General features: G+C 39.4%; 3 protein-coding genes across 5 annotated transcripts in view; 1 reads left to right on the top strand and 2 right to left on the bottom strand.

Moving 5' to 3' along the window:
- Positions 1-12,736, bottom strand: part of CEP89 (centrosomal protein 89) — a 39,616-nt gene extending 26,880 nt beyond the window's left edge. The window contains exons 1-9 of one of the 2 annotated variants that reach the window (XM_063410669.1): positions 12,602-12,736; positions 10,756-10,862; positions 9,414-9,569; positions 6,849-7,020; positions 5,480-5,585; positions 3,517-3,545; positions 2,277-2,331; positions 744-962; positions 219-361 (exon numbers count right to left, since the gene is read on the bottom strand). In XM_063410669.1, the coding sequence (XP_063266739.1) occupies positions 219-361; positions 744-962; positions 2,277-2,331; positions 3,517-3,545; positions 5,480-5,585; positions 6,849-7,020; positions 9,414-9,569; positions 10,756-10,862; positions 12,602-12,640 (1,026 nt within the window). In that variant the 5' untranslated portion in view covers positions 12,641-12,736. The remainder of the gene's footprint in view (positions 1-218; positions 362-743; positions 963-2,276; positions 2,332-3,516; positions 3,546-5,479; positions 5,586-6,848; positions 7,021-9,413; positions 9,570-10,755; positions 10,863-12,601) is intronic. The other variant, XM_063410670.1, reaches the window with a different exon arrangement.
- A 114-nt stretch (positions 12,737-12,850) lies between these two features.
- On the top strand, positions 12,851-16,126 carry FAAP24 (FA core complex associated protein 24). Of its 2 annotated transcripts, none has more exons than XM_063410672.1 (5): positions 12,851-13,392; positions 13,686-13,837; positions 14,465-14,604; positions 14,914-15,066; positions 15,640-16,126. In XM_063410672.1, exons 2-5 carry the CDS (start codon positions 13,726-13,728, stop codon positions 15,880-15,882), a joined length of 648 nt encoding a protein of 215 aa, XP_063266742.1. In that variant the 5' UTR covers positions 12,851-13,392; positions 13,686-13,725; the 3' UTR covers positions 15,883-16,126. The 2 variants fall into 2 exon arrangements, with proteins under 2 accessions (XP_063266742.1, XP_063266744.1); XM_063410674.1 differs by lacking the exon at positions 12,851-13,392 and adding an exon at positions 13,456-13,555.
- A 1,970-nt stretch (positions 16,127-18,096) lies between these two features.
- Positions 18,097-27,836, bottom strand: part of RHPN2 (rhophilin Rho GTPase binding protein 2) — a 29,680-nt gene continuing 19,940 nt past the window's right edge. Inside the window, exons 8-15 of the mRNA XM_063410671.1 lie at positions 26,143-26,330; positions 24,712-24,868; positions 23,739-23,858; positions 23,448-23,642; positions 22,591-22,667; positions 21,702-21,848; positions 20,817-20,972; positions 18,097-19,539 (exon numbers count right to left, since the gene is read on the bottom strand). Coding sequence (XP_063266741.1) covers positions 19,288-19,539; positions 20,817-20,972; positions 21,702-21,848; positions 22,591-22,667; positions 23,448-23,642; positions 23,739-23,858; positions 24,712-24,868; positions 26,143-26,330 — 1,292 coding nt within the window. The 3' untranslated portion in view covers positions 18,097-19,287. The remainder of the gene's footprint in view (positions 19,540-20,816; positions 20,973-21,701; positions 21,849-22,590; positions 22,668-23,447; positions 23,643-23,738; positions 23,859-24,711; positions 24,869-26,142; positions 26,331-27,836) is intronic.

Below are 27,836 nucleotides of genomic sequence, written 5' to 3'. Positions count from 1 at the left end.
ATCCAATAAAACTGAAAGTTCAGTATCTTACTGATACAAAATAATACTGAATTCTTAATATTACACTTAATGATATGCTTATTTTAAATTATTTTAAATTTCAGAAAAAGCCTGTGCAATTTGTAGACTTTATGGCAAATTTGGAGAAAAACTCAAAGATTAAATAACAGACAATGGGACATTTCAGTAGAAATTGCCTGGATAACCAAGATTCTCACCTCTTCTTGGGATAACGGCCTGAATTTCGTTTGATAGCGACTTAATTCTACATTTAAACGATGGACCAGCGTTTTCAAACTATCATTTTCATCTACCAGTTCTTGTGCTTGTTGTCTGAGAGAAAGTAATTCTGCTGCCTCCTCTATTAAAACAAATACCCAACAAGAAAGTTCTATTAAAATTCAAGAAGTGTTCACAACAATTTGTTAATTGTAATGAAAAAAAATTTAATAAACTAGAATAATAACCAGCAACTTCTCTCAAAATACTGTTATGGGAAAATTCCATGAAAAACTACTAGCAAAACATTTATTATAGTTCAATCAAGAAGTAATTTTTTTCTTATAATATACTTATTCTTTGACAAAATTGCTACAAATGTAGAAAATACTCTTTGGAAACTACTTCTGCATGCATATTTATCTAAATCAATGACTAGAAACCTACTGCTAGACGAAAAGGTGATAAGAAATTAGAAAAATTGAAACAAGATAAATACAGAATAGCTTTTATGTTTCTCCCACCTTCTCTATGTGAGTTTTCTGCAGCTTCTTTAAGTCTTCTGTTTTCTTTTTCTAGTTCCTTCAGCTTTAATTGCTGTTCCTCTATGTGCTGTTTTGCTCCCTCAAATTGTTGGACCATAGCTTGGTATGCCTTGCTCAGAGACCAGTTTTCTTGTTTTAGTTCTCTCAACTTTTCTTTGCTTATATTTTCCCGTACTTGCCTTGCCCGAACGGACACATCTGTAATGCCACAGAACAAGGTATTTAAATGGTATCCAGACTGGAATAGGAGTTTCAGCAAATTACAATTCATTCTTTCTGATTTTAACATTATATATGAGTGATGCTTTATAAGATCTAAATCAGCTGATGGCTCCCAAAAGCAAAGACCAGAAAGAACAAAAATAGTGGATCTGGAAATAGAGTTGTGAAGTGGCTGCAAGTTCCCATCTTTTCTCTCAGACACTAGAAACATTCCTTCTTTAAATGGAAAATATCCTGTCAGCAGATCTCTCTCTCCCAAACATCAGTGACTCAAATGTCCACTGCAATCAGCAAAGTGTTTGTGCCCTGCATGGACCAGTCAGTGTTCTTGATCCCTACAAATTTTAATCATCCATACAATGAAAGCTTTACATTCCTTCCCACTGGACAGCTTCAGAGCTACTGAATAGAAGTTACTGAACAATTCTTACAAAAGTAAACTTTTAGATCATCTGTGGAAAACTCTGCATATATTGTTGCATAAGTAATAATGGATCTCACTTCCGAGTTTTCCCTTCCATCTGTATGGAGTAAATAGCTGAAATGAAGGCAGAGATTTTAACCTCACCAGCACAATCTAACAGCATGCAGGCATCAATAAAACTCAGTGCAGGACAGCTCCTTAGAATAGGATATATATAAAACCCAATACAGAGCTCTCTCCTGTACTGATGATGCGTGACAACTTCATGTGTTCAGTAATATCTCAGGCAATTCTGGCCACTGTTAAATTCCTGTGGAAAGGCACCAGATACTTGGACAGCACAGGCATACACAAACCCCCATGAACTTGTAACAGGCACATATCCCATCATGACAAACAGAGCTCAGAAACACTGTGCCTGAAGTTGTCAGGTGGATCCAGAAACACACAAGTAAGCTGATGACAGACCATGTATCTCATGACTCTGTGTTTACAATTTCAGTTGTGATAGGATACTTCATAATGGTGACATCTTTGAGTGTAGATTGAACTTAATGTATTGGAGAGGTCTGATATGACTAATTTCATTACATCATTTCACGTTTTATTTAATTTAGACCTCAAAAGTCACTCAGATTGGAAAGTAACAAGTCTAAACCACCTTACCTAAAAAGCCTGAAACTACTGTTTTTATACATATCACTTGAGCACTTTCTCATCTCCTATAGAGGAAAAATACTCACACACACACATGCATGCACACAAATTAGGCTTAGAGAATACAAACAGGAAAATGTGTTTTCATATACACAAGCATATTAATAAAGTGAAAATGTGTAGTGAAGCCATAGAAAACTCCAAAGTACCTGGGGATGGTGGAGGTTTGCCATGTACCAGATTTTCAGCTATTAATTTTTCCCCCTAGCAGAGAAATAAAAAATGAGACCATTTGCTTTAATATCATCACTGCTGGAGAACTTAAGAAATAAAACTTTTGAAGGAGTTTCTTTTATATCAACAAAATTGAAGGTTCGATTCACTGCTAATAACACACAATTTATCATCTACTCATCTAGACATCATTTTGTCAGTTATCACTGCCATCAGTCACTTGTGGACACCTGAAACTCACTATTATCTTTACTAGTCAGAAATGTACCGTTCTCAGAACAATTTTTTTATGGCTGACATAAAAGTCAAATAAACACAAAGCATCCTGACAAAACAGGAAGATTATTCTTCCCAATTGTTAGTTTGTATAGAGCAAGACTTTAGACCAGTCAAATATGTCAGTCCCTAACTGCATATCAGCAAATCAATTAAAATGTAAAATGTTTTTCAAAGTTGAAGAACTTTGTTCTTGCTTTTCTGGAAAAAAAACAAAAGTATTTGTACATTTTTAGAAGGTCCTTTCACCAGGAAAAAATTACAGTGTCCTTTATGCCAATGTATTTACTTTAGGTAAAGGTGACATAGAGACTTTCTCCATGTTTTTATGAAAGCAGTGAAGTTTTGTAAGGATATGCTCTCATATAATTTAACACACTGATGATACTGAGTGACACCAATGACTAAACGAGACAAAACTCATGAACAATTTTAAAGAAAAAGACGTGGTTAAGAACTTTTAGAAAAAAGTTATCATAACAATGGAAGAATTGACCATTTTCATAAACAAGCTTCTTGCAAGTTGACCTGAGAAACTAAGTTTTTGGGTATTCTTTTTCAAGCTTATGAAAGCAGTCAGATCAACTCAAATAGACAACTATTGAAAAATGTGGTAAAGTCAGGCTCAGAATTTGAAAATTAACAGTACGAGCTATCTCTTGCTATAGTATGTTATCTCTCATTCTCAGTTTCTTTCTTTCACATGAGGAATAACAGACAACATAATTTTTAAAAAAGACCAACACTTTTGTATGGCACATTTTTATACATAGTTGCATTTTTTCTAAAGGAATGATTAGCCATACTTGTACTCCAAAAGCAAAAGATTCTGTAGTGGCAATAAATTAGTTTTCTTTGAAGTGACTGCAAACTTAACAGCTTTTTATGACACCCTATTTTCCAAGATGCATCATAAATCAACTTTTATTTAAGTCTTACCTTTAAATTCAAGCCCAGATTTTGGTCTTCTGTTAACGAAAAACAGATCTTTCAGTCAATTACAACAAAAATTATTTTAAGTCTATAAGCTATAAGGGTTCATAAGGACATGTGAACACATATTATACATGCAAATAAATACCAGAAAGTACTTCCCAAACCACATATTAGATCACTGACTTTCCATTACTTTCATGGTGTATCAGGACACTGATGTGAGACCTCACTTTACCTCACACTGGATAGGTGCAAGTGTGGAAGAAATGAAGCTGTATTGTTGGCTTCCATTATAAGTTTAGAATTTGACTGAAGAACAAATGAAACATTTTCATTGATTTTACTGAACTCTAATCCTGTTGCATTTCTGAACCAAACAAGTGTAATTCTGACAGCTTTCAAGACCTGCAGTATCTGTGTAGAGGAAGGATTAGAAATAGTGCATATATCCTGTATTTTTTCAGTTTAATGCCTTCACTTCCCAAATAGTTTGATCAAAGCAACCACTCTTTCTGAATATTGTTCTCTATAAAACTTTTCAAATTACTCCACTGAAATAAAACTGAAAAAAGGCTGGGATCCAAAATGAGTAAAATTTGAAAGACACAATTTGCCAAAATTGACTCAGTTTTGCTTCCTCTTTCTTATCCACTAGCTACAGAGTGCTACCATCTGTGGGAGATAAGAACAGTCTTATAGAATAAGGACCTTACAGGCCTCTGTTCACTTCTGTTCATTTCTGTCACTTCTGCTCACCAGAAAGCACTCTAGGAAAGCTTCAGCTAACGCAAAAAGCAAGTTACATAACCTAAAAACCAAGTTAGATAACCAGGAAAGAAGTTCTATAACCAGTGTGTGGTCAGCTCACGTTTTGGATTCTGCATGGACAAGGGCACACGTGGACACTGTGTGATCCAAAAGGTGATTGGGTAAAGGAACATGTGAACAGCAACACCTGCAGTGACTGGCAGCCAATACACGTTTGTTTTATGCCACGAGAATGTAAGCAGGCGAGAGTTTAGTGTCTGTATACAGCATAAAAAGGCCTGGTTTTTTGCAAAAAATGATTTTACTTTGCAACTGCTAAGGGGAGTTTTTTCATTTGTCATTGCTACAACCATCCTCTGTAAAAACTGCATTTTCCAGCGCTGAAACTAACTCTTATTTCCCTTTTCCTCATTTTAAAATAACAGACAAGACAATTATGCAAGAAAACTACTATACCAGTAGATAGGTCTTGCTCTGTTGTTATAATCCAGTAACAACCCAAATGTTCCTAATCTAACAAAATTACTTCTTGAGAAAAAATTATTTGTGAAGCGTAACAATTCAGTGCTTAGGCTGATAGCCTGAGACTGATGATCATGTTTATTTCTCTATTCTGAAGAAACATCCTGACAGCAATAATGATACAACTTTTGTAGAAAGTATAAACAACACTACTATCATTCTATTTGATTATTAAAAAACTCAAGAAGTTTTTACTATTGTTTTTCAGATATGGCATTTTTTCATACAAATAAAATAACTGATTAAAAATGTTTTCCTTTATCTCTAGCTTTTTTTAACATTGCTAGTTTCTATAGTTTATACTTTTTTCCTTTTTTTTTTTGAACACAATAACACTTCAAGAAGTTCCAGATTATAAACCTGTCTGCTTCTAGCACATATATCAACAAAAACATAGTAAAGAATGACCATACTTTACAAGACAAGAGTTCACAAAACTTTTCTCCCTGCCCCTCATTTTACACTGACTTACAGTTCATTTCACAGTGAATACAGACCAATCCCTCCTCTTTATGCAGGTTTTTAGTTTTCTGTAACTATTAGAAGTTGCAAAGTATTTCTTTAATTGCCCTTTTAAAAAAGAATGTAATATTACAATATAGAATTACACTTATTTTATTAAAGAATTATTTTTCCCAATGGTATTAAAAGGCATTTTGACTTAAAGTTTACTTACCTTCTATTTGCACACCTGACTTATGCACTACCACCTGACACTCAGTTTCATGGGAAGAAACCTCTTTCTTGTCAGCATTAGCAATAGGAGATGGTGGACACTCTTCCTATGTAAAAATAAGACAAACCTCTCTAAATCATGAGATCACTGTTAAAATAGCCCATGTATCTTGATATCAGTATTACACATTTAATGTATTAACATTAAATGACATCCCAGTCACATTCAGAATTGTTCACTAATATTTTAAGATAATAAATGATAAGATTTGCTGCTTCTCCTGTTGTTGTTTTCTTGGGGTTTTTTTGGTGCTTTTTTGTTTTGGTTTTTGTGTTGTTGTTTAGGGCTCTATGTAAGTAAAATCTAAACTTTACAATGATCCACAGGAGACTAGCAAGTATGAAGTGATTAGTTCACAGGGCAAGTACTCTCTGTCACCTTATTTGGTTACAAGAGTCCATGAAATCATTCTGTTTGCTTGTTTCCTGTGGTGCACTTAATCTTGATCGTCACCCATTCATCTGCTATATCACAGCTATGAGGGATTAATGAACCATTTTTAACACTATCCTTGCTGATATTCCCATTCATCACACACCAGTGTTACATATAATCTGCTCACTCCCTTTTTCATTTTTTCCCCCTTCCCTCCTCTTAGCTACCATCTCTTCATCTTGGGGTGTGTTCTGATTCTGCCACATTCTGAGATTTGTCGTGTATATCCTAAGACTGATGGTTCCACTTTACTAGTGCTGGATTTTTTTGAAGAGGCATTTTTAAGAGAACTTTCATTGCCTTTTTCCTACTCAGTAATTCTTCCTGTTTGTTAAATTTTGTATCATTTTTGATTCAACTTTAAATGTGCCTTAGGAGTACTAAGTTCGTTGCTGGTTAAGACAATCCAAAACTACAGCTTACAAAAATTCCCTGGTCTTCAAGAATAAGTTAATTTATTTTGTTTGATTCTAAATCTCCCTACTTCTATATAGGTCTGTGCTCATTAGCACAATACTCAGCCATGAACTAAGCTTTCATCATTTAACAGTGAAGTTACTAGTGCTTTTAACAAATCATCTACTATGTAAGTACCATGCTCAATATAAATTACTGGACATTTTACAAGACTAAATTATGCATGATAATTATATACAATACCAGTGTAGTCATAATAATCAGAGAGAAAGGCTCTGTGACAACCAACAAACCTATCTAACTCATGTAAGAGTACATGAATCACAAAAATTAGCATGTGAAATAAATATTGAATACATGTCTGAAGAGTAAGAAGAGAACACAAAACATGCAAAATATTAACATGCCTTAATATATTAAAATATGATAAAGGAACTAATGCATTTAAAAATCTTACCTTTTTAGTTTTGCAGGGCACAGAATAAATAGCATTGGTGCTAAAGCTTCCTTCCCTTTTCTCATTACTCTGACAGCTGGACTCTGCCTCTTTATCAGCATCTGAAAGGTATGTATCCATATCCTCATCTTCACCATAATTGCCTGATATCTCCAGGGACTGTAGAGGAGACCTGTCACAACCATCAAGTTTCCAGTTAGACTTGCAAAAAGTAATTTAATGCCTGTTTCAGCACTGCTTACTCTTCAAAAAAACCCAACACCAGTAAAGTAGAACCACCAGTCTTACAATATACAAAAGTCCAAAGTGACAGACAGACACCTAAGCTTCTGCTAGCTCCAAACAGGGGATACCGTTGTCTTGCTTTCGAGACAATTTCAGGAGAAAATGCCCTGGAATGAGTGTCTCCTCTAAAGAGAAAGGGCTTCAATAACTCCCTTTTCTTCTGCCAATGAGAGAAATGGATACCGGGGTGGAAACAAAAAAAATCCTGTTTATTAACAACAAAAAAAAGGTATGCCTGCAAGACACAGAAACAAGAAGAATTGAATACATGCTAAATATTGAAATTGTGGAACCTCAAGTCCCCACCAAGAAACCCAGTGACAGCCTTCTCTTGGCTGCAGGCCCTTCCCCCGGTGGTGCAGTTCTGACTGCAGCCGGCAGGGCGCTGGTGGCTCCCAGCCGGGCAGGGCAGCTGCAGTGGTTCCTCCTCGGCTGCAGGGGCACCGGTGGCTCCCGGCCGGGCGGGGCAGCTGCAGTGGTTCCTCCATGGCTGCAGGGGCGCCGGTGGCTCCCGGCCGGGCAGGGCAGCTGCAGCAGTTCCTCCATGGCTGCAGGGGCGCCGGTGGTTCCCAGCCGGGCGGGGCAGCTGCAGTGGTTCCTCCATGGCTGCAGGGGCGCCGGTGGCTCCTGGCCGGGCGGGGCAGCTGCAGTGGTTCCTCCATGGCTGCAGGGGCGCCGGTGGCTCCCGGCCGGGCAGGGCAGCTGCAGTGGTTCCTCCATGGCTGCAGGGGCACCGGTGGCTCCCGGCCGGGCGGGGCAGCTGCAGTGGTTCCTCCATGGCTGCAGGGGCGCCGGTGGCTCCCGGCCGGGCAGGGCAGCTGCAGTGGTTCCTCCTCGGCTGCAGGGGCACCGGTGGCTCCCAGCCGGGCGGGGCAGCTGCAGTGGTTCCTCCTCGGCTGCAGGGGCGCTGGTGGCTCCCAGCCGGGCGGGGCAGCTGCAGTGGTTCCTCCTCGGCTGCAGGGGCGCTGTGGCGCCAGGCTGGCCATGTCACACGGACAATGGCGGGCACAGCTGGCAGCAAGGCATGCGGAAGGTGCTTCCTTTATAAACTCACAGGAGCAGCCAGTCCCACTGCGCCCCATGGACAGCGAAAGGGGCTGCAGCAGCAAACCTCAAACCAGCGAGCCAGAACTGCAGGGTGGACCTCCCCCGGTCAGCAAGCAAGAGGCAGCAGAAACTCTGCAGCTGTAGCTGAACTTTTTACCTCCTGGAAGGGAGGGGCAAAACAGCTCCAGTGTAGAAAAAAATCCCGGAGCAGTAGCCCGGGCACTGTGGAGTGGGCTGGGTCCCAAACAGGGCAGAGACAGAGACCCCCTGGTATTTCTCTCTGGTGCTGGCTGGTCCCTGGGTCTGGGCTGTGCAGAGCGTGGGGGCAGCCCCCTGGCAGGAAGCGGAGTGTTCCCAGGTCCTGGTGTCCACACACTGGCTGTGGGCTTCCCAACAGCAGAGCAGCAAAAGAAGCCAAGCCAGCAAACTCAGTCACAGTGCCAAAGGAAAAAAAAAAAGAAAAAAAAAAGAAAAAAAAAAGAAAAAAAAAAGAAAAGAAAAGAAAAAAGCAGGCAAACCCCACAGAAAGAGCAGGATCCCTGTCAGAGATACTGGCTGCGTGTGTCCCGTGGAACAGCCCACACTGAAAGGGAAGGGCTGCCTCTCTCACTGCCCTAGACTCTCTCCAGAAACCCCAGCTCGGCTCCCACTCATCGTGACAGTCCCAGAGCCAGGGAGCGTGGGGGTGGGAGGGGACAACGGTCACCCTGGGCACAAACTAAACAAAACTGATAAAAAACCCCAAAAATGGTATGGGATAACAAACCATCTCCAAGACAGTAGTCTATGTGTGTACTCTAAAATAGACAGTTAATACTGGTACTACCTTTTCCTCTCTATCTTAAAATGCCAGATTAGAGATAGAAGGTTCCTAATTCTGCCAAAAAGACAGTCTGAAATAATCATGGTAGCACAAAAGAAATATCTTACATATAATTCAAGTGATTCCTCAGCTCATCACATTCTGTAAAATTGATCATTTGACAGAAATAGTATATTATTTCACTTATGACTACTGTACAATTCAAATCTGCCTCTCTTAAGATTGTATGTGTGACACCATTTTACAAGAAATGGAATAAGGATTGTTAGACACTTCAGACTGAATTTATGATGTGGTAAGAAAAACTAAGTAGCTGTAATGGCAGGAGTTTGCTATCACTCTTTGGTACAATTGATCACTGAGACACTCCATTTCTAACTTAAGATATCAAATCAGAAAGTATACACTACCCTGTTCTGAGCTCTGTGACTGTTGCATATGGTTCAAAACATTCCTGTTCCAAGCAGGTCGAATCACCCTCAGAAAGCGATCGCTGCCGAGGCTGGGGAATAGCAACAGTGCGCCCCGTTAGTGTCGTTGCAAGGATCGCTGCTGCTAGAGCAGACCTGGAAGAGAGCAGAACAAAGCAATGAAGCAATACTGATGGCAATCTCTGTGCTCCACATTTTATATATTTTCCTTTGCAAAATGTCTTCACTATTTAATCAAAGCAAAATATTCACAGTTAACAAGCTTAAATATCACTGAATGCTATGGGATTGGTTATAAACGATTACATCCCAAAGTAAAACACAAAATAAGGCAAGCTATTTTAATGCAGCTATCCAAGAGTAAGGTGCAATATCTACTGGTTTTCTCAAATCACATGCAATGAAAATCATGGAATATATTGAGTTACTTTCCCAAAATTCACATGAATAATTTACAGTATTTAGCATTCACTTTAGCTATAACAATACTACCTGGTGTTGAGTTGAAAAGGTCCTCCATGTCCTGCTATTTTGTCTCCATTATTCCCTACTCTAAACCTTTTACTGCTGACTCTGAAGATGTTAACAAATGTTGGCACACTGCAAATCAGGACAAGCAAGCAAAAGTGCCTATTTGTGTGGTGCTGTGGAGTACAGAGAAGGGTATGATGGAAAGGAAAAATAAGTAGTAACTACGATTAAAGCAGTGAAATGCTGAGAAGTGTAAAATGAATGACAAGAACTTGAGACCAGAAAGGAAGAAGAAATTAAGTAGAAGTAAGTAGGAATGTTACAGACACTAGAAAGACCATGGAAAACAACCAGAATTGAACTAAATGCAGAGAAAACGTAGAATAAAAACTGTAAGAAACTACAAACTTAAAAGAAAAAGAATCTGCATTTTTCCAATCCAGCGTGGTTTTACATGCCAGTTTTTTAAGTCCCTGGTACGGTAGAAAGGTTTAATTGCATGTTCTTCTAATGAGCTAATATTTTCTGACTCACAGCACTAGTGCTGCTGCAGTCCTACACTCTACTGTAGCAGCCAAATTAAAAATTAGGCTAACTTTAAATAATCCATTCATCTTTAATTGACTCAGATAAGTCACATGATCATAATTGTTACTGTCCTGAATATTTACCAAGCTCAGGAATGGGGAAAGAAGTTCAGAGTGGGAAACCAGCCCCCCTTAAAAATATACTATTTTTCTGAAAAGTTTTGTAAGTATTGTAATGGCACGCAATTCTTCTAATCAGGCTTTTCTAGTATGCTACAATACCTACAAAACAAGAAAGAATTTAAAGAAAAATCAAAACATACCTGGGCCTTTCTGGAGAAGGGTTTGGACTACGAGGGGGAGGGGTGCGGGGAACTGCAGGTTTAGGAGCTACGGTAGCAGCAGGGACCAGGCCATGAGCTATATGTTTCTAAATGATTTAAAATAAAATTAGTTGACAATGACTTTAGGGATCACAATGAAAAAAAATCACAGAATGCGCACAGAAACTAACAATGCAAAATAATATAAAAGGAAGAACAAGTACATGCAATTAATGTAAACAGAAAACTTGAAATGGTATTTCATTCCCCTTAAAGTCAGAACACCATGTAAATTCGGCAAGTTCATTTAACATTTATGAACTGCTGCTCTTGAAGGTTAGAAATGTAATTTACATGAGACCCATGAATGTATGTTTTCTACCCACTATATCGCAACTTGCAAAATCAGAATTTTAACTTACTCATCTTTTCCCTATATATATACAAGAAAAGCTGGGCTAGAAAATAACTTTTTCAGCAGATATTCTGAAAATATCTGAATACTGCTTCAGAGTAACAATATTGTCCCTTTCTTCTAGAGTTTGTCAGTCCTCAGTCACAGCAGTACGAGATGGAAAAAAAACCCTACCACTAAGTCTTGCAGTCAAAGATTCAACCATAATTTAAAAAACAAAACAAAACCTAATACATTTTTTTCATCCACAAGCACAGTATTTTTTTTTAATGGTATAGCATTAAATACCAGCTCAGAAAAACCGGGATTAGAGTTCCTACTAAAGTACTGTGAAGGAAACCATAGCCTAGCTGAGGTTGGAAGGGAGCTCCGGAGATTGTCTAGTTCAAGTTCCTGCTCAAAGCTGGGCCAACCACGACAGGGTTGCTTGGTATCCTCTCATGTTCTGTGTATCTCCAACCTGGTCCAGTGCTCAACCACCTCACAGTATTTTATTATGTTTAAGTTGAATTGTCTGTGTTTTGAGTTTGTGCTCATTGCCTCTTGTCTCTCTCTAGTATCAGAAAATACTATGCCATAATAAAGTCCATCACCTTTGGGCAGATGTTTTTTATGGAGTGAAACAGATAAGTTCCTGCTTTTTCTGCTACAGATCTTTTTTCCCCCAATTATTCTTTGATTGATTTCTCCAACAGGAGAATGAAGATGCGAACCGGGAAATATTTGTTTTTACAGAAAGACACATCAAATAATTAAATGGTGCATCAAAAGACTGTCTTTTTACTCAGTCTTGCAAACGCACTGCTCCCTGACTCTGCATGTCTGCCATGCACTATTTCGTTTACTACAGCCGGTTGACTGTAGATAGGCCTATGAATGACCCTCCTGTGGCTACCAGGGAACACAGCTGAACTAAAAGTCTTTCCACGGTAAAAGTATGACGAGAGAAGATCAACACTTTCATTCCAGTAACAAAAATTCAGTCAGTTCAAGTACATTGGAAGAGAACACCTGGACAACTGCTGGCAGTCCTACAGCCCTTGGCTGCCCTGAGCCCTCGATCAGAACTTCTATGAGTTCACCTGGCAGCACTGAGCGGGCGCTCCGGGGATCGCTGCGGGTGCAGTGCCAGCCCTGGCCAGCGCCCGCAGCCTCCCGCAGGGGGACGCGGCGCTGCCCCCGCCCCGCCGAACCTCGGCGTTTCTCAAGAAGCCGGGCAGGCCTGGGACTGAGGCAAAGGAACCCCCCGATACCATTTTGTCTTTGCCTGGGCTTCGTTTTTCTCCCCGATTTTCACTTCAAAGTGATAACCGGCATCAGCCGCAGGGCGCGGCCGCCTTCCCGGGAAACCACCCCTGGTCCCACAGAGCCCCGTGGTGCTGCTGGCCCCGCTCGCGGTCACGGAGCCCGGCGTGGCGGAGCGATACTCACGAAGGGGCCCCTCCGGCCTCTCCTGAACAGGAACGCCATCAGGACGGGACGGCTCCAACACTGCCCCGCGGCCGCCTCCCCGCCGCGCCGAGCGCTTCGCCCCCGCGACCCGCCTGAAAACAAGGCCACGGCGGATTTGCTGCGGGCTCGCTCTCCTCCAGTCAGCACACGCCTTACTCAGCCCGAGCCCGGCCCTAGCAACCGCCCGCGGCGAGGCCCGCCCCGCCCGCCGCCCCTCTACTCGCGGCCCGCCGAGCTCCGGCTGCCGGTTCCCGGCCGCGCTGTCCGCCCGGCCCTTGCCGGTTCCCGGCCCCGCTGTCCGCCGGGCCCTTGCCGGTTCCCGGCCCCGCTGTCCGCCGGGCCCTTGCCGGTTCCCGGCCCCGCTGTCCGCCGGGCCCTTGCCGGTTCCCGGCCCCGCTGTCCGCCGGGCCCTTGCCTGCTGCGGGCGGCTCCTCTGGGCCCGGAGCAGACAAAGGCTGGCAGCCCTGTGGGCCGGGCAGCGCGGACCGCCCGCCGCCCCTGCGGCCTCTCCCCGGCCCTCAGAGTGCGGCTCCGCTCGGGGATGTGTTTCGGCGGTGGTACCGCTGCTGCTTGTCCTTTGATCGTGCCTTAGCCTCCAAGGCTCACATTCCCCTTAACAGCGCGGAAAGCTGGCAAACCTGAAAATAATCTCTCCCAGCAACAACTTTTTAATAACTGGTCTGGAGACTTCCACCAGCCGAGGGACGGAGGTGCCTCTGGAGTTGGCTTTGCAATTCAGGAAGATTTTCTCCTAGCAAGGGTGGATGGAGGTACGGAAAAGGCAATGGGGTTTTTTTTCACGATCTGTGTGTTTTAATTCAGGCGTTTTTCAGATTGAGTGGTAAAGCTGAAAGTGGAATTTGCAAGCCAACACAATAGCCTGTATTAAAGTGAACGGAGTTGCTGGCCGATTTCGATATGTTCACCTTAACTGTAAGGAAGCTTCCTTGAGGAAGGACATAATGTCTCTTCCAGAATATTGCATCCTAAGTTTATGATTAAAATTTATAAGCTTGGAAGAGGTTTGTAAAATGTGTTGCTATTTTTCCATATTTCTTTCTAGGACGTAACTGCTACTGAAGGAGGATTTTAAAGGGGGTCTGATGACAACGAAAGCAAACTCTCCTGTGACAGCAGGAGCTATAGTTGTCCCCTACGGGCATGTGATTGGAAATGAGAAGTGGAGAGGGTCAGAGGTAGCCCAAAGACTACAAGGTAAGCACTAACAAACTGAAAGAAGAAAAGTAAGTCAGGCAAACCCTTCCCCTCTACTGCCCAGTAACGCTGAGAACGGCTGGAGTGTGTTTTACTCTGTGCCTGACTGCTCCCGTCTTTGTGGTACGGACTGTGTTAGCAGGCTGGAAGGTCCCGTTTGTTTCTCAGGTATCTGTGTGATCGGCTCGGTTGCATAGTTGCAGAGCAGTCTGCAGAGAATCTGCTGTTGTGGGGCTTTGCAGATCTGCATCTCCACGGAACTCTCTTGATTTTACATTTATACTCTGCCACCGTCTTGCTGGCACAACAAACTCAGTTATGATGATCCCTCCAGAAAAGCGTGTGGTATTTTTGTTCAAGTCCAGAGTTTACTGAGCGGCTCTAGTACTTTTAAATCTGTAGATTGGAACTTCTATTAATTTGCATTACTAAAGACATCACACAGTAGTTCGGGCTGCTTGTAATAGATTTACTTAAATGGAAAAAGTCTTTTTATAAAGTTCATTAGAAGTTACTAGAATGATTGACACTTTAAGAAGGCTGTGCTGTAATTGTTGGTATATTTTTAACTACTGTATTTTTTCTTCTTTCTGTATTTTTAACTACTGTATCTTTTCTCACCCTAAGGGAAAGTTAGACTCATCTTTGAAGATGGCTTGGGACTGGTGGACTTTCATCTTTCAAACAAAACTTGCATTTTATTTATTTCTGAAGCAGATTTGGTTGCAGGGGATGAATTCAAACGAAGATTGGTTAAGTTTAGAAATGTAAGTGCTATATAAAGAGAAAAGTTTTCACTTCATATTTGTTTATTCCATGCTTCTGAAAACATTCTTCTTGTGTTTTTTTTAAATTCCATTGAATCTGACCTTTTGGGATAATTTTCACTTGAAAACTGAAAAATTCTGCAGCTATGTGATAATGTTGTATCAAACCTCAGTCCTGTTGCAGCAACTTATCTTCTTCCTCTGATTTGCTATTAGGCAGCTCATACCTGAAAGAATTTCTCTCTGTTACATTGCATTAATTTGTCATTAACAAGGTTTTTTTCTAATATCTTTTTCCTTTCAATACAGGCCAGCAGTCTTAGGGGAATTGTAATTGTAGAGAAAACCCAAATCAGTGATCAGTACTACTCAGGAGTACAAAAACTTGTAGTACTGGAACTTGGAATGGTGTTGCTTCCTGTGGCAAATCAAGGAGAAGCCTCTCAGCTTATTATTCAACTAGTAAGTTTCTGTGTTATATTAAAACATGGGTTGTATAGGAAAGCAGGTAGATCTCCTCAGTGATTATTTCAGAGAGAAGATATGGGATCTTAAAGGAACACAACATCATTTGAATGTAAGGAATAAATCTTTTGCAACAGTGATGTAGTATAGTTCAGTGGAAAGAAGGCTCATTTGGGAACAAAGGAAAAAGGCTGAAATTATCCTGGATTTTTAAAGTTTAATCTTGTACTGAGGTACCACTAGGTAGCGTTAGGCAAATGTCACTATCAAAATCAACTTGAGATTTTGCTTTCTCTAAGGCTAGGGAAACTGTTTTAAAATTGCTTCTTTTTACCCTTTCTCTGACTGCATCAGAAAGGCGACAAAAATAATTTTCATTTGTTGCCACTATTAAGAAATTGCTTGTTTCCTAGTAAGATTTTGTCAGACTTCATTCTCTCTAAGGAGGGCGCTTGCTTTTAAAGCTTCCCGGGTGGTAGCGTTGAAGCGTTGTGAGATGAACCCCTGTGAGCCCTGAGCAGAGGTCCCGCAGAGGCGCCGGGTGTCGCTGACAGCTCTCTCTGGCCGCAGGTGCGGGAGCAGGGCCGGGATCGCGGCTCCAACCCCTTCGTCCGGCGGCAGCGCGCTCCGCCGCCCGAGCCCGCCGTGCTGCAGGCGCTGCTGCACATCCCCGGCGTGGGGAGAACCAAAGCCCTGCTCTTACTGCAGCACTTGGGCAGCATCCATCGGCTCTGTAACGCGTCCAGCAATGAGCTGGAGCAGGTAGTTGGACCAACAGTAGCACAACAGATTTACACTTTTTTACACTCCTGATGTGCGTGTGCAGTGGTATTTTGCAAAATAAAAACTTGGAGTTTTTCTTCTGAATTATAATTTTTTTTGTTTTGATAAACACATATTATGCTAATTTTTGTAATCATGGCTAGCAGCAACTGGACTCTGATGTTTCTTTTTTACATCTGCTCTGTTCATATAGATATATAGATTAAGCTGTGCAGATTCCCATGGAAAGAAGTCTGTAAAGTATTTTGCATATATCTGGGAAAAAAAACCCAAACAAACAAACAAACAAAACAAAAACCCCCAAAACAACCAAACAAGAAAGCTGTCTTCTTCTGCACCTGTGTTTAAAAAAATGGAAGAGCAATATCCTTGCTTACTTTGCTCTTCCAGAAAAAAACCCACCATATAAATCTATGCATAGTAACTTCTCAGTAACTGGAAATATGTTACATGTTTTTAAAAAGTTAGCATATATTGCTTTACAGTAACATCTCTGATTTATAACTTTTTGGAGTTCCTTTGGAAAGTCCTACTGGAATACAGGTTTGACTTTACACTAACTTATTTCTTTGGTCACCCCTTCAGTTCACAGGGTGTAAACAAATTTATTCCCATGTGCCTGATATCCAAAATATTGGTTAATTCATGTTGTCCTTTTGAATATAGGTTGGCATACTAATAATAAATTGCAAAATATTTTGATATATGAATTGTAACTTTTAGTATGTTAATTGCACTATCAGTTTTACTATAATATACACTACAAAAAAAAAATACAGGAAGCTTTGAACAAAATTTGTAATTCATACTACTCTTCCAGAAGTAGTATTTTGAAATTTGTTAAGAGGATTCTTTTTCCTGACATCTTGCATTTTGTTTTAAGTTATATTCTTACCCTATTTTCTAAGGGTAAAATTGCCTTTGAGGAGGTATGTGAAAAGCATCTTTCATACCACTTGGGAGTTTGGATCACAGCAGGAAGGCAGCTGAGTAGGATTTTCCAATCCTTTTGTGGGGGCCTTGGCACCTCTGAAAGTCATCTCTTACACTGTTTATCATGGACAGCAGGTGGACCTATTATTTATATGGATTCTGTACTTGGGATGAAAATTTGTCAGTAACTTGGACATAATTATTTCATTTAGTGAATAATAAACATCAGACATTTCCAAAAGTACAGAAAAAGATACTACTTTTTTTTTTTTAGGCAACTAAGGGAGTACTTTAAGCTTCTTTATAAAAAGAAGTTTGCTCAGATTTTATTCCCTCTAAAGGAATTTATTCCCTTAATCCCTTTATTCTCTCTATTTGTCACTTTGCTATGAAGACTGGATTTCACATCTAAAGGCATGTTACAAGACAAACGGCCAACTGCTCAGTGCATTAAACAGTTCAGCTGAAGTAGGAACAATATTAATGAAGTTTACAGGCTGAACTACTAATCTATTGCTAACCTTTCTTCTTAGGGCTTTACAGCAACCTTATACATCCTTGTGGGAAGACACTTGTTACAGAAATTCCTGTGGTCTGAGCAAGAACATCAGGCACACACTCATTTCACTGCAAGTTAAGCTGGCTTTTGGCTGCCACTCAGGGTAGAATGAGTCTTTAGTTAGCTGGCAGAAAACCAAGAGTATGTGTGTGGCACCTGAGAGGTGCAAAGTTTTACCTGAATGGAGGGGTGTGTTTTAAACTTGAAAAGCCAAGCTTTCCTCAAGGACGAGTGAGTGTGGTGATGGGAAGGGAAAGGCAGTTACTCAGGAGCTAAGAGGGGAAGTATTTCCAGGAAGACTATCATAGTGGTTTAAGAGAAATGAAGAGCTGGAAGAGTGATTGGTGTGACTTTGCTAAAGGTTTTACTTGGACAGCAACTTCAGCACACAGGCAAAGTAAATCTCCTCTGTCTGGAATACTGTATGTGCAGATCAGTGTCTGGCTGCTGCTGCTCCTGTGTAAAAGAAGCACTACTACCAATACACGTAAAAAGGAACTTCTAAGGATAGGCAAGTCACAAGTAATTTACACATTATTGTTTTATGTAACCTTGATAGGGAAACTAGAAATATGTTTACACTCTCTGTAAGGAAATTGGTTTTACACTTGATATTGCACAATACAGGAACTTTTCTTACAAGTTTCTCAGCAACATTAGAAAAACACACAAGAGGTATGGTAACAGTAAATAGCAATGTGAATTATACTTTATCATCCAATCTGCAGCAGAATCAAAAAGCTACTACTAAATGACAGCATCTGATTTTTATTCTTAAATAAGGCTCATCAAGATATTTACACTTACTACATAAGAAATTAAAAATAAATGACAATTCATGTAAATTTTAAGTATCTATCTACTCTGTAGATGGCAATGTTAACTAACACTACAGTGTTAGCAATTGTCAGTTAATTTCAGGAAACAGAAGAATCTCAAAGAAATGCTCACCAGTTATTTTTTGTCCCCCTCCTTACTATAGATACAGCTTGTTCATGAATTTTTCCCAGGGTAGAAGGATTTTTTTTTTGCTTGATATGATAGTAAATAAATATCCTGCCACTTAGCACAAGCACTTCTTTTTTTATATTTTAAAGCATCACTGCAATTTACGTGCCCTTGAATCAATATATTATAATATATCCATTTGGAGATTAGTTTCACAGCTATCCATTTTATCAAGACTAGTGAGATACAAGTCTTAAGGTAAGTAGTTTAAATAACATTTGGAATAAAGTCTGGTTTTAACAATCAGCAGGCATTTAAAATTTTACCTAAATCAGAAAAAGAACAGAGTAAAAGCCTTTTGGAGTTCAAAAGACCTTTTAAATTTTAAGCCTTTTAATTCTCTTCCAGAATTAAATCAGCTGTTCAGTGGGCTATACCTAGTACTCTGAGGAAGCATCTCTGCATAAAACACAACTCTATGACACTGCCCCTTGGCACAAGACTGGTTTCTCTGAGTAATATTACTCCCTCTCACCTGTGGTTTGTTAAGATAATTCTTCAAAGTAGTGTTAAGTCACTTATTATTGACTCTAAACTTTAAGAGCAAAATCATTCTTTAATGTGTCCCCTATTATTTTGCATTCAGCATAGTTTGTAATAAATAACTCCCATCTAGCATAGTTATGACTATTTTTATGAAAAATCAGTCGTAACTGTAACTGTATTTTGAAACTCCAAAGGAGTCCAGTCGTCATGTAAGCAATTCTATAACCTACATCTTATTATTGCATACCTCCCAAACCACTTCACTCTAACCTTCAAACACTGAAGTTTTACAGGTTCTGTCAGCTTCTGACCATAAGTGGTTCAATGCACAGCAAATGAAGTCAACAGTATTTGTCTGAGTTTGTACATATGCATATGAAGATAAAATTGATCAATATTTTTATCTACATTTTAAACAAAAGTCACATTAACAGATACTTCTAAAAGATTCAATACAATGAACTTTCTGTATTGAAAAGTGTGAAGGGGGAAAGCTTCTTCTTAGTCTGAGAACTCCCAGCCACAGCTGAAGGAAGGCAGAGTGTACTTGCAGCTTTCTGTCTGTTTTTAGTTCCCCAGCTTAGAAAAGGGAGTTTTAGTGGGGCTTTCTTGGTCTGATCAATTTTGTCCTCATCCATGGCCAAACAGATCAAGGAGTATGTCTTCTGCATTCCCATAGAGTAAGTTGCACTCTTGCTATGCTGTAGGAAAAAGAGAAGCATTGTAAGAATCAGTCATCCAAAATGGGTCAAAATTTTGACAATAACAAAAGGTTACTGTGCCCAGGGTTTTCCAGGGCAGACTGCAGCAAGTTTTCTGTGCTAATTACATTACTGGGCACAAGGCCCTTCAGAGTGCTCTGATTCTGCATTTTGCACATGTAGAATCAAGGGTATGCTCTGTAAGCAGAAAGGAACTTGTCAGTCTTTTCTTAGGTTGTTAAACATTCGCTGGCTTCTACATAACTATTTAATATACACACTAACCTCCCTACAAATCTCAAGGATGTAGTTCTTGCTACATACAAGTTCACATCTTATAGATGTGAAGGGGGGTCCTTTTGCTGTCTTTGGACAGGTTCTGTGTTGATCACAACTATAAAAACTCCTGTGTGACATCCTCTTGGATACCTGAAAGGCACAGCCTTCTCTGGCTTCTTGTAGCTTTGCCTTGAAGCAATTTGATTATATTTTTTTCTTTCCAGTTGCAACTTGGAATAGCAGATGTCTAATTCCTTATTTTCAATAAGGAAAACCAATTTTAATAAAACAAGAAAACCTAACAGCAGCAGAGGCACCTTAATAGCTCCTCAGGCAACACTACTTGAGTGTCTAAGCTTGCCAGGGAATGTTAAAAGCACGGAGCAGTGGATTTAGCTAAGCTACAGGTTCTTTCACACAACTAGTAAGTTATTTAGAGCTTAATATTTTTTAATCATGTGATGACTTTCAATTAGTCTAAAGCTTCTACAGTAGCTTAGTAACTGACTAGACAGTTAAAAGTTCACCAAAATAAAAAAATACATACAATAATCCATGATCTAATACAAAAGTCACAGATCATTTAGATAACAGTGCATAGAAAATAAATATGTGGTCTTGGATGTTCTATTTCATTCCATTATTGTTTCATTGTGGTTTTTCCAGTGATGAAAAGGGTGATGCATTCACCCTCTGGGACAAGTAAAGGAAATGAAATAGGTCTTGAAATTTTTCATGCAATTAATCTAAGTAGCTCCACTACAAAAAAAGCCCACCACCCAACCATTCTCATGCAGACATGCATGCTAGACTACTTTAGCTTGCTAGGTCACAGTGGTTTAATGGTTTAAAACTGAACACACATCTGAAGGCTTTATATATTCACAGGTTGAGTGGAATATCTGACTACATGGAAGTAAACAATCAGGAACTGAAGGCAGGCAAGTGAAAAAACTGTAGCATGTCAAATCTGCAGAAGATATTGTCTCATTCCATACCAGAGATGCCGCTGTATCCTGGCAACTGATAACCTCAAGCTCCAGGGACTGCTTTCCCACACTTTTCAATTTTTCCAGCACCTCATTCACACCAAGCCACTTGCAATCCATGCCACCAACTGAAACAATGTAGTCACCTTCTTTTAGGCCTGCTGCCTGTCAAAAAATTTGGCACAGGTTATTATCTGGAATTTTAAAGACATGTAAAATGTTTTTGTCACCATAAAGTATCTGCCCCAAAAGCATTGCACTCGTAAGATGCTACAAACCCATCCTCTAGCCACACATGTGCAACTTTCTCAAGTACACAAAATACCTCTTGAGGTAATTGATGAGATTCTGCTATACTCAAATTTTGGCTGGTTTTACTTTTCTCTTTAAATAAATGAACCCTGGGTTTTGCTACACTATCATTCCCCAGAAGATATTTTCTGCAGTGTTTAAATCTTGTTCTCCATTATTTTTATTTGTACTTCTGTGGTTACTTCTGCCTTTTCTATAAGTAAACTGCTTATCTCTGCATGCTGCTTTATCCCTTTGGATTTTCCCTGAAAGAACAACATTACAAGCCAATAAAACATTCTGGTCCCTCTTCCCTTAGGCAGAACTACACCTTGCATTCCCTTCCTGATCCTTATTGCTACTTTTGAAAGCGTTTATCCCTTCTAACTTCCTGAATAAGACAGGAAGTAACATTTGCTTTTATTATTTGTAACTTTTTAACTATTAAGAGTGAACAGAGAAAGAAATCAACTCTAGTTTCAGGTGATGTTGGGGGTATAGGTACTGTAACAATCTCCAGCATATATAGCACTTGAAATGCCTTCAGATTATGTGAATTGACCATAGTAACATACAGAATTCAATATACACCAATATACTTACTGCTGCAGAACAAGCTGGATCCAGACAATAAACCTGTACTGGAGCACCTCCTTTTAGACTGAATCCAAGCTCTCCTGCTTCATGGTGAAGGCAAATGGTGCGTGGAGCTGTCCATCTCTGCTTGGCTGAGAACACTGCCAGTGGGCCCTGGAGGTAACACAACAGCAGGCATGTTATGGCTTACTGTCACTTGAAACAAAGCATTTCTGGTTTTGGAAGTTATAATGCTTTAAGCTCATCTGTTGTAGATTTTACTCAGGTTAGCTTCCAGCTAATTCCCTGGAAATGCAAAGTCCCACTCCATGACTCTTCAGTCAATACTTCAAACAGAGTGGGATAAAGGCAGCTGCCCAGTTGTTCCAGGATCTCTGTTAAGGTGTGCAGAAGCTTTTGGCTGCATAGGCTGTAAGGTCCTGTATTACTCCGTTTCAGAGGAGAGAAACTGATTCATGAAACACTGCATATTCTGATCCTAACCATAACTCCCAGTTCCTTTTGCTCACTGACACACACAGAGCCACCTGAAAGACTGGCTGTGTCACATGCAAGGCACATGCTCTGCATGCCTGTCTCCACATTCTACGTATTTCTCCCACCCTTTAAGTTGTGTACAATTATCTGTTGAGACTTCATGGGACTTTTATGAAGGTTTTCAAGACTGAATGTTGTGCAAGCCATATAGAAATGGCACTTTTATTCTTTGCTTTTCTCAAGTTGACTTACAGCTCTACAGCTAGGAGTGATTTCTCCAACAGCTTCTGAACAAAACTCAATTACTACAGGAGCACTTTTTCAGGCTAAAATATTTGTGTCCCTTCCCTCACGTTAGAGTGAATTTATAGTTGCTGTCAAAATGGCAGGGGTTGGGCAGCACTACTATGTTACATACCAGCTTGTGAAAGAAGTCTTTAACCTTCACCTTGGAAAACTGAGGAGCAATCGTTTCTATTTTATGTTCTGTTTTAGCTAAAATAAAAAGAAAACAAAATTAATTTACTTTTTAAGTATTAGTAAAAAGACATCAAAATTTGTTTTTCTTGCACTGCAAACTAGATAGGAATTTATCCTAAATTCTTACTGGGCAGTGGAAAAATTAATTTTTGTGAAATTTTGTTAAATATCAGAACTGCCTTAAAAATATCTTCAGAGCTCACAGTATCAATATGGAAAACTTAAAAAAAAATCTGAACAAAATTATGCTATTCACATCCTTGATTTATTTTTCTTTGAGAAGTTTTTAAAACCTGCACTCATAGTTTCCTACTGCATCCAAAAAGGAAAAAGTTGTATGAGCTGGACTAAGGTAGAAAGAAAAATAGCAGTCAAATTGAGTTAATAACCCAGTCTAGTACAAGAGTTGGGCTCAAGAAATGGTTATTATAGTTTTTCTCCCATATAATTTTAACTTCTCACGTTTCCCTATTTTTTCTAGCTCACAAGACAGTCAGCAAAAAAAGCTGGATTCTAACTAACCACCATTGTTATCTACTCCAAAAAACAGTGTTGCTAGAGACAGGAATACTGTAAAACAGTTCTAACAAAATTTAGTGATCAAAACATATTAATCTGTGACTGAGGGAACATGTAAGGAATCTGAACTCTACAAAGGTACAGTATATACTTATACATTATTTATGTATGGAAGCATATTACATTTGTATTCCTATATACAATTCAAGGCCTATGCCCATGAAAGGATATTTGTATATGGTTAGGTATCCTTTGTTTCTGGCTGTGAACACTTACGGAGAATATCCGGAGCCTGAATCAGACTCAGAAAGTCATCTTCTGTCTCTTGCTGAGCATATTTGAGAAGTGAACGCTTATGTGCAGCTGTCAGAACCTCCTGGAGAACCTCAATGTTCCTCAGCTTTTTGCACAGCCCACAGACCCTCAGAGCTTCCTCGTGGTAAACAATGGCTTGGCGTAAATGTGCTTTCCCTGAAAACATTCAAAATCACCGGCTGTCATCCACAGACAACAAACACAAGGTCATTTTCAAATTGCAGCTGGTAGCTGTGTGAAACTGGCAGTTACCTAATTGTTTTCTCTGAACTTTGTCCTTTAAAACAGCAAGAACCATCAGCCCTTCAGGCACACGGTCATACAGCTGGGACAAGGCTTTCTCCTGCTGATCTTCATCATCACCAGGCTGCACTGTAAGAGTGGATGAAAAAAACATTAACCATACACAGCTCTTGGTCCCCTATTCCTTCAGGTGTACTATTGTGTAGTTATTACTACATTCTCTCCCAATGCAGTAAAATACTTGTATATAAATAAGAATTTCTGTCCCTGTTAGCCACGCTCAAATGACCACACACAGACTTGGAAGTTGTGAGAGAAAAGCAGGGTAGAGCCAGTTTGACCTTTGTTTATTACATACTCTTAAATACTATTTGAAAGGTGACCATGGATTGGAGAGTGGAATCCCCACCTCTCAACCACATTGGTCAAAAGGACTGTCACACAACCTCTCCTCTCCTTGGAGAAGAATGTGAAAACAATGGTAATATTTATAAACACAATCTCCTGTTTACTTGACAGAGTGTGAGAAGGTGAAAACCTTCTACTTTAATATAAATGCTCAGAACTAGGAAATCTCATGGTCAAAAATTTCAAGTTTTGAAATATGCAAGTAATACCTACTATTGTCAATAGTAATAATTTGCATTTATCAATATGTTTTGGCATTTAAGTATTAGTTGTATTTACAATATGCCAGTAATACTTACATGCCAAAACTATTGATAAAATCTGAACTATTTAGTAGTATATAATGGATAAATAACTTTTGTTTCTTTAAAAGGTAGTTTACTGAATTTTCACATTTTTCTCAAAAGACAAAAAGAGCATGGCCTCATATTTGAGTGGGGGAAATTACCACAATTTAACATATAATGAAGCACCAAAGTTCTTGGCTCCAAGACTTATTCACAGACCAAATTACAACTGTTGGTGTGTTTATTATTTTTATTTGTACAAACATATAAAGAAGTATGATTCTTACATTCATGGTCGCACAGAATGGTGGCAGTGAAGTAGTGTGCCAGAGCTTTGTAATGGTCTGACTTTATTTGTGCCAGCTTGGACCAGGAATAGGGAATATTCTCTTTCACTGGTTCCTGATTCATTGCAGTGTTAACCAGTACGTAAACCTCTCCCACCTAAAATAAAGCAAATAATTAAAGTATGAGAACTTAATATGAGGTATTAGGAACTCAAATAAGAGATATCATATTCAGGCTTAAGATAATTTCATGTACAATCACACCAAAGGAGGGAAAAATATGGTTAGGATGGGTTGCAATTAAGTTTGGAAAAAAATTTGCAATGTCTTCTCTGATTTTTCCCTCACCAGAAAGGTAAATCAATTTTGTACAAGAACAGATGGACTAAGTCAGTCAATCTGTATGGCTTCATAGTTAAATAAAAACACCATATAACAAACAGGTCCTAATTTACAAATGTATTTCATTAATTCAGTTGAAAAAAAAGAGTGAAGCATATTCAAACAGTAGGTTTGTGCTACACTTTGAAACTGAGGAGTCATACATAGCCTTAAGTTTGTGTGGTCTAGTTAAAACTGGAACATTATCCTTTATGTAGAGGAAATAAAATAGTTTTTCAAGCAGTGAATGCTGCTTTAATGGATCGAACTACTCCAACTGACAGGATAAAAAAATCTTCCCCCTGCAGCTGATCAATCCTACGGATGTGTCATGGTGGCTTTACAGGGGTGGTATGAAAGGCTTTTCCTGTTTTTCTCTAGTATGGAACCACTTATGGACCTGCTGCTCTGAAATAACTGAGAAAGCATAGGAATATCTTCATGGCATACTTATTTTGTGGTACATACCTCAATCCAGTATTAACACTGGGGCAAGCCTAGCTCACTACTTCCTGGCAAGTCCCAAGACAGCTCTGCAGGTACCAATTTGACACTGTTTGTCAAGGTCCTTGCCTCAGTTACAATTTAGCTATTCTTCTGGATTAAGCTTTTTAAGTTTGCATACCCTTCAGCAGCTTGGAAGCAAGACAGATTGTGTTCAACAGTTAACAGGAAACCACACAAACAACCCATGGACTTTTATATGTAGTTCTCAGGATGAAATCTGTAGTGTTTGAAAGACCAACACAAATAGCTTGAAAAAACCTTCAGCAACCTCACTGCCTATTTCTGTTAATCTCCATGAATTATGAATTAAATAAATTGTAACAACTGTAAATATTTAAATTTCATCTGTTCACATTTTGATCTTCTGAAAGGCTGTGCTTCTCACTCTAGTTTGTGAGCTGCCCCATGTTATTTTTGGTTTCCAGTAATGGTTGCTAACATTTAAGTTTAATAAATTCAGTTAATATTACTAAAAGCTGCAGGTAGTAACACAGCACTGTAAACAGTTACTTCAAAAGCTAGATTTAAAGTCCCATATTTTACCTTGGCAACTTCCTGTGTCATTTTGACTAGTGTGAAAAACTCGTTGCGTATTCCAGAAAGACCGATCTGCTCAAACACACACTCCCGAGCTTGTGCAAGCATCATTTTCACCAGTACATTCAGCATGGCTGGGCTCATATCATAACTGGGTGTGTGAGTAAAGGTCTCCTTTAAATAGCTTAGAACTCCTGCAATTACAAAATGGTTTGGTCAGCGTTACAAAGATAAACAAGTGAACTTAATTCTAGTATGTACCATAAGAATTAGGATTTAAAGGATATTGCACTACAGCAATCTGAAGGGATTGTTGGTGCATTAGAAGCTAGACTGACCTACAGGTTTTGCTTTGCATTGCCATCAACCATCCCCAAGTACAGCTGTCAAAATGACACCTCAGAGGGGCAACAGAAACTGCAAGGGCACTGCCTTCAGATTTGTTTGTAATTGTGATTGACCATAAGACTTTGCTGAACTGAATGTACTTAAATGTGGGAGTGGCTTATACAGGGGACAAAAAAGAGAAAAATGCACAGCTATAAGGAGATGGCAGTAGTAGAATCTCTGGATAGATGGAAAAGACACAACACAAACTTATTTAACTATTAATCTTCTTTTCAGATGCTGCTAAGTGCATTGTGTATCCCAATGAAAGCTCCATTTCATGCCCGTAAATCAGAAATTTTATTTATATATATATATAAATATATTTAATAGCACAAAAATAAGATTCTTCTCTAGCATTTGGTTCCACCAAAGTATTAGTAATTTGTATCATATATCAGATTTCAAACAAACACTGCCTGTAGTGCAATACTGAGTAACAGTTTCATGGCTGGGAGCTAACCTTCAGCAGGCACGTCATCCGACTGGTTTAGTGAGTTCACCCAGCCTGCTGATGCTGACAGTCCTGCAGAATTGCAACAGTAAGATCTCTGCCTTTGAAGTATTCCAGTTTCTGTAATCTTACTTCTTGCCACTACACTCAGTTCAGGCCATGTTGTGCAGTATTTTCCTCCTAAACAGTGTCTGGGATTTTTGATTTTCCATGTTACACTCATATCTGAATTTTGAATGTGCCATTAAAAAAATTTGAAACATAGCCATCTCTACCTTTTTGTATTAAAAAAATTAATCCCAAATTTACCAGGCATATCCCAAGTACTGATGGAGTGCCCTACTGAAAGGAACTGGAAGTACAGGAGGAAAAAAACATGACATTTTTTGTTCTCAACATATTTCTGCTTGAGTTGAGAAGAAATTCTGAGCATCCTCTTCCATTCAGCACTGGGAAACAGTTAACAGAATCTAGACCCAGCTCTGCCAACATAAAGAAGTGTTATGCACCATGCACAGGTACAATGAAATGCCTCCTGAGCGTGTTGCTTTGGGGCCCTGCAAAGGTAACTGTGGCAGCAAACAACACCTTTCCAGTTTTGTTCTGTTAATTCTGTTCTGCAAACATGGTGAAGTGAAAAGCAGTGATTTTTTTTAATTTGCAAAATGGAAGAAGCAGCAGTACAATGGAGAAATTTCACAATTATTGAAATTTCTTTTGGACAAAACACAAAGGTTGAAAAAGAATTTATTTATTTATTTTAAATACACATGAAGAAATACTACTCTTTTTTTTTTTTTTGATAGCTGTGTATTCAAAGGAGGGGATTTATGAAAATTCAACTCTGTGCTCCACGGCT

The sequence above is a fragment of the Prinia subflava genome, chromosome 13 (assembly GCF_021018805.1).
Source record: "Prinia subflava isolate CZ2003 ecotype Zambia chromosome 13, Cam_Psub_1.2, whole genome shotgun sequence".
Taxonomy (NCBI): domain Eukaryota; kingdom Metazoa; phylum Chordata; class Aves; order Passeriformes; family Cisticolidae; genus Prinia; species Prinia subflava.
The sequence above is the reverse complement of the archived record's forward strand: the minus strand, read 5'-3'. Positions and strand labels throughout refer to the sequence as shown.

What these genes read in the sequence shown, in the direction of transcription:
- FAAP24 (XM_063410672.1), top strand. Translation starts at nt 13,726, where the DNA reads ATGACAACGAAAGCAAACTCTCCTGTGACAGCAGGAGCTATAGTTGTC. An exon ending in GATTGGTTAAGTTTAGAAAT is followed by an intron (nt 14,605 to 14,913) that starts GTAAGTGCTATA and finishes CTTTCAATACAG; the next exon opens with GCCAGCAGTCTTAGGGGAAT. An exon ending in CTCAGCTTATTATTCAACTA is followed by an intron (nt 15,067 to 15,639) that starts GTAAGTTTCTGT and finishes CTCTGGCCGCAG; the next exon opens with GTGCGGGAGCAGGGCCGGGA.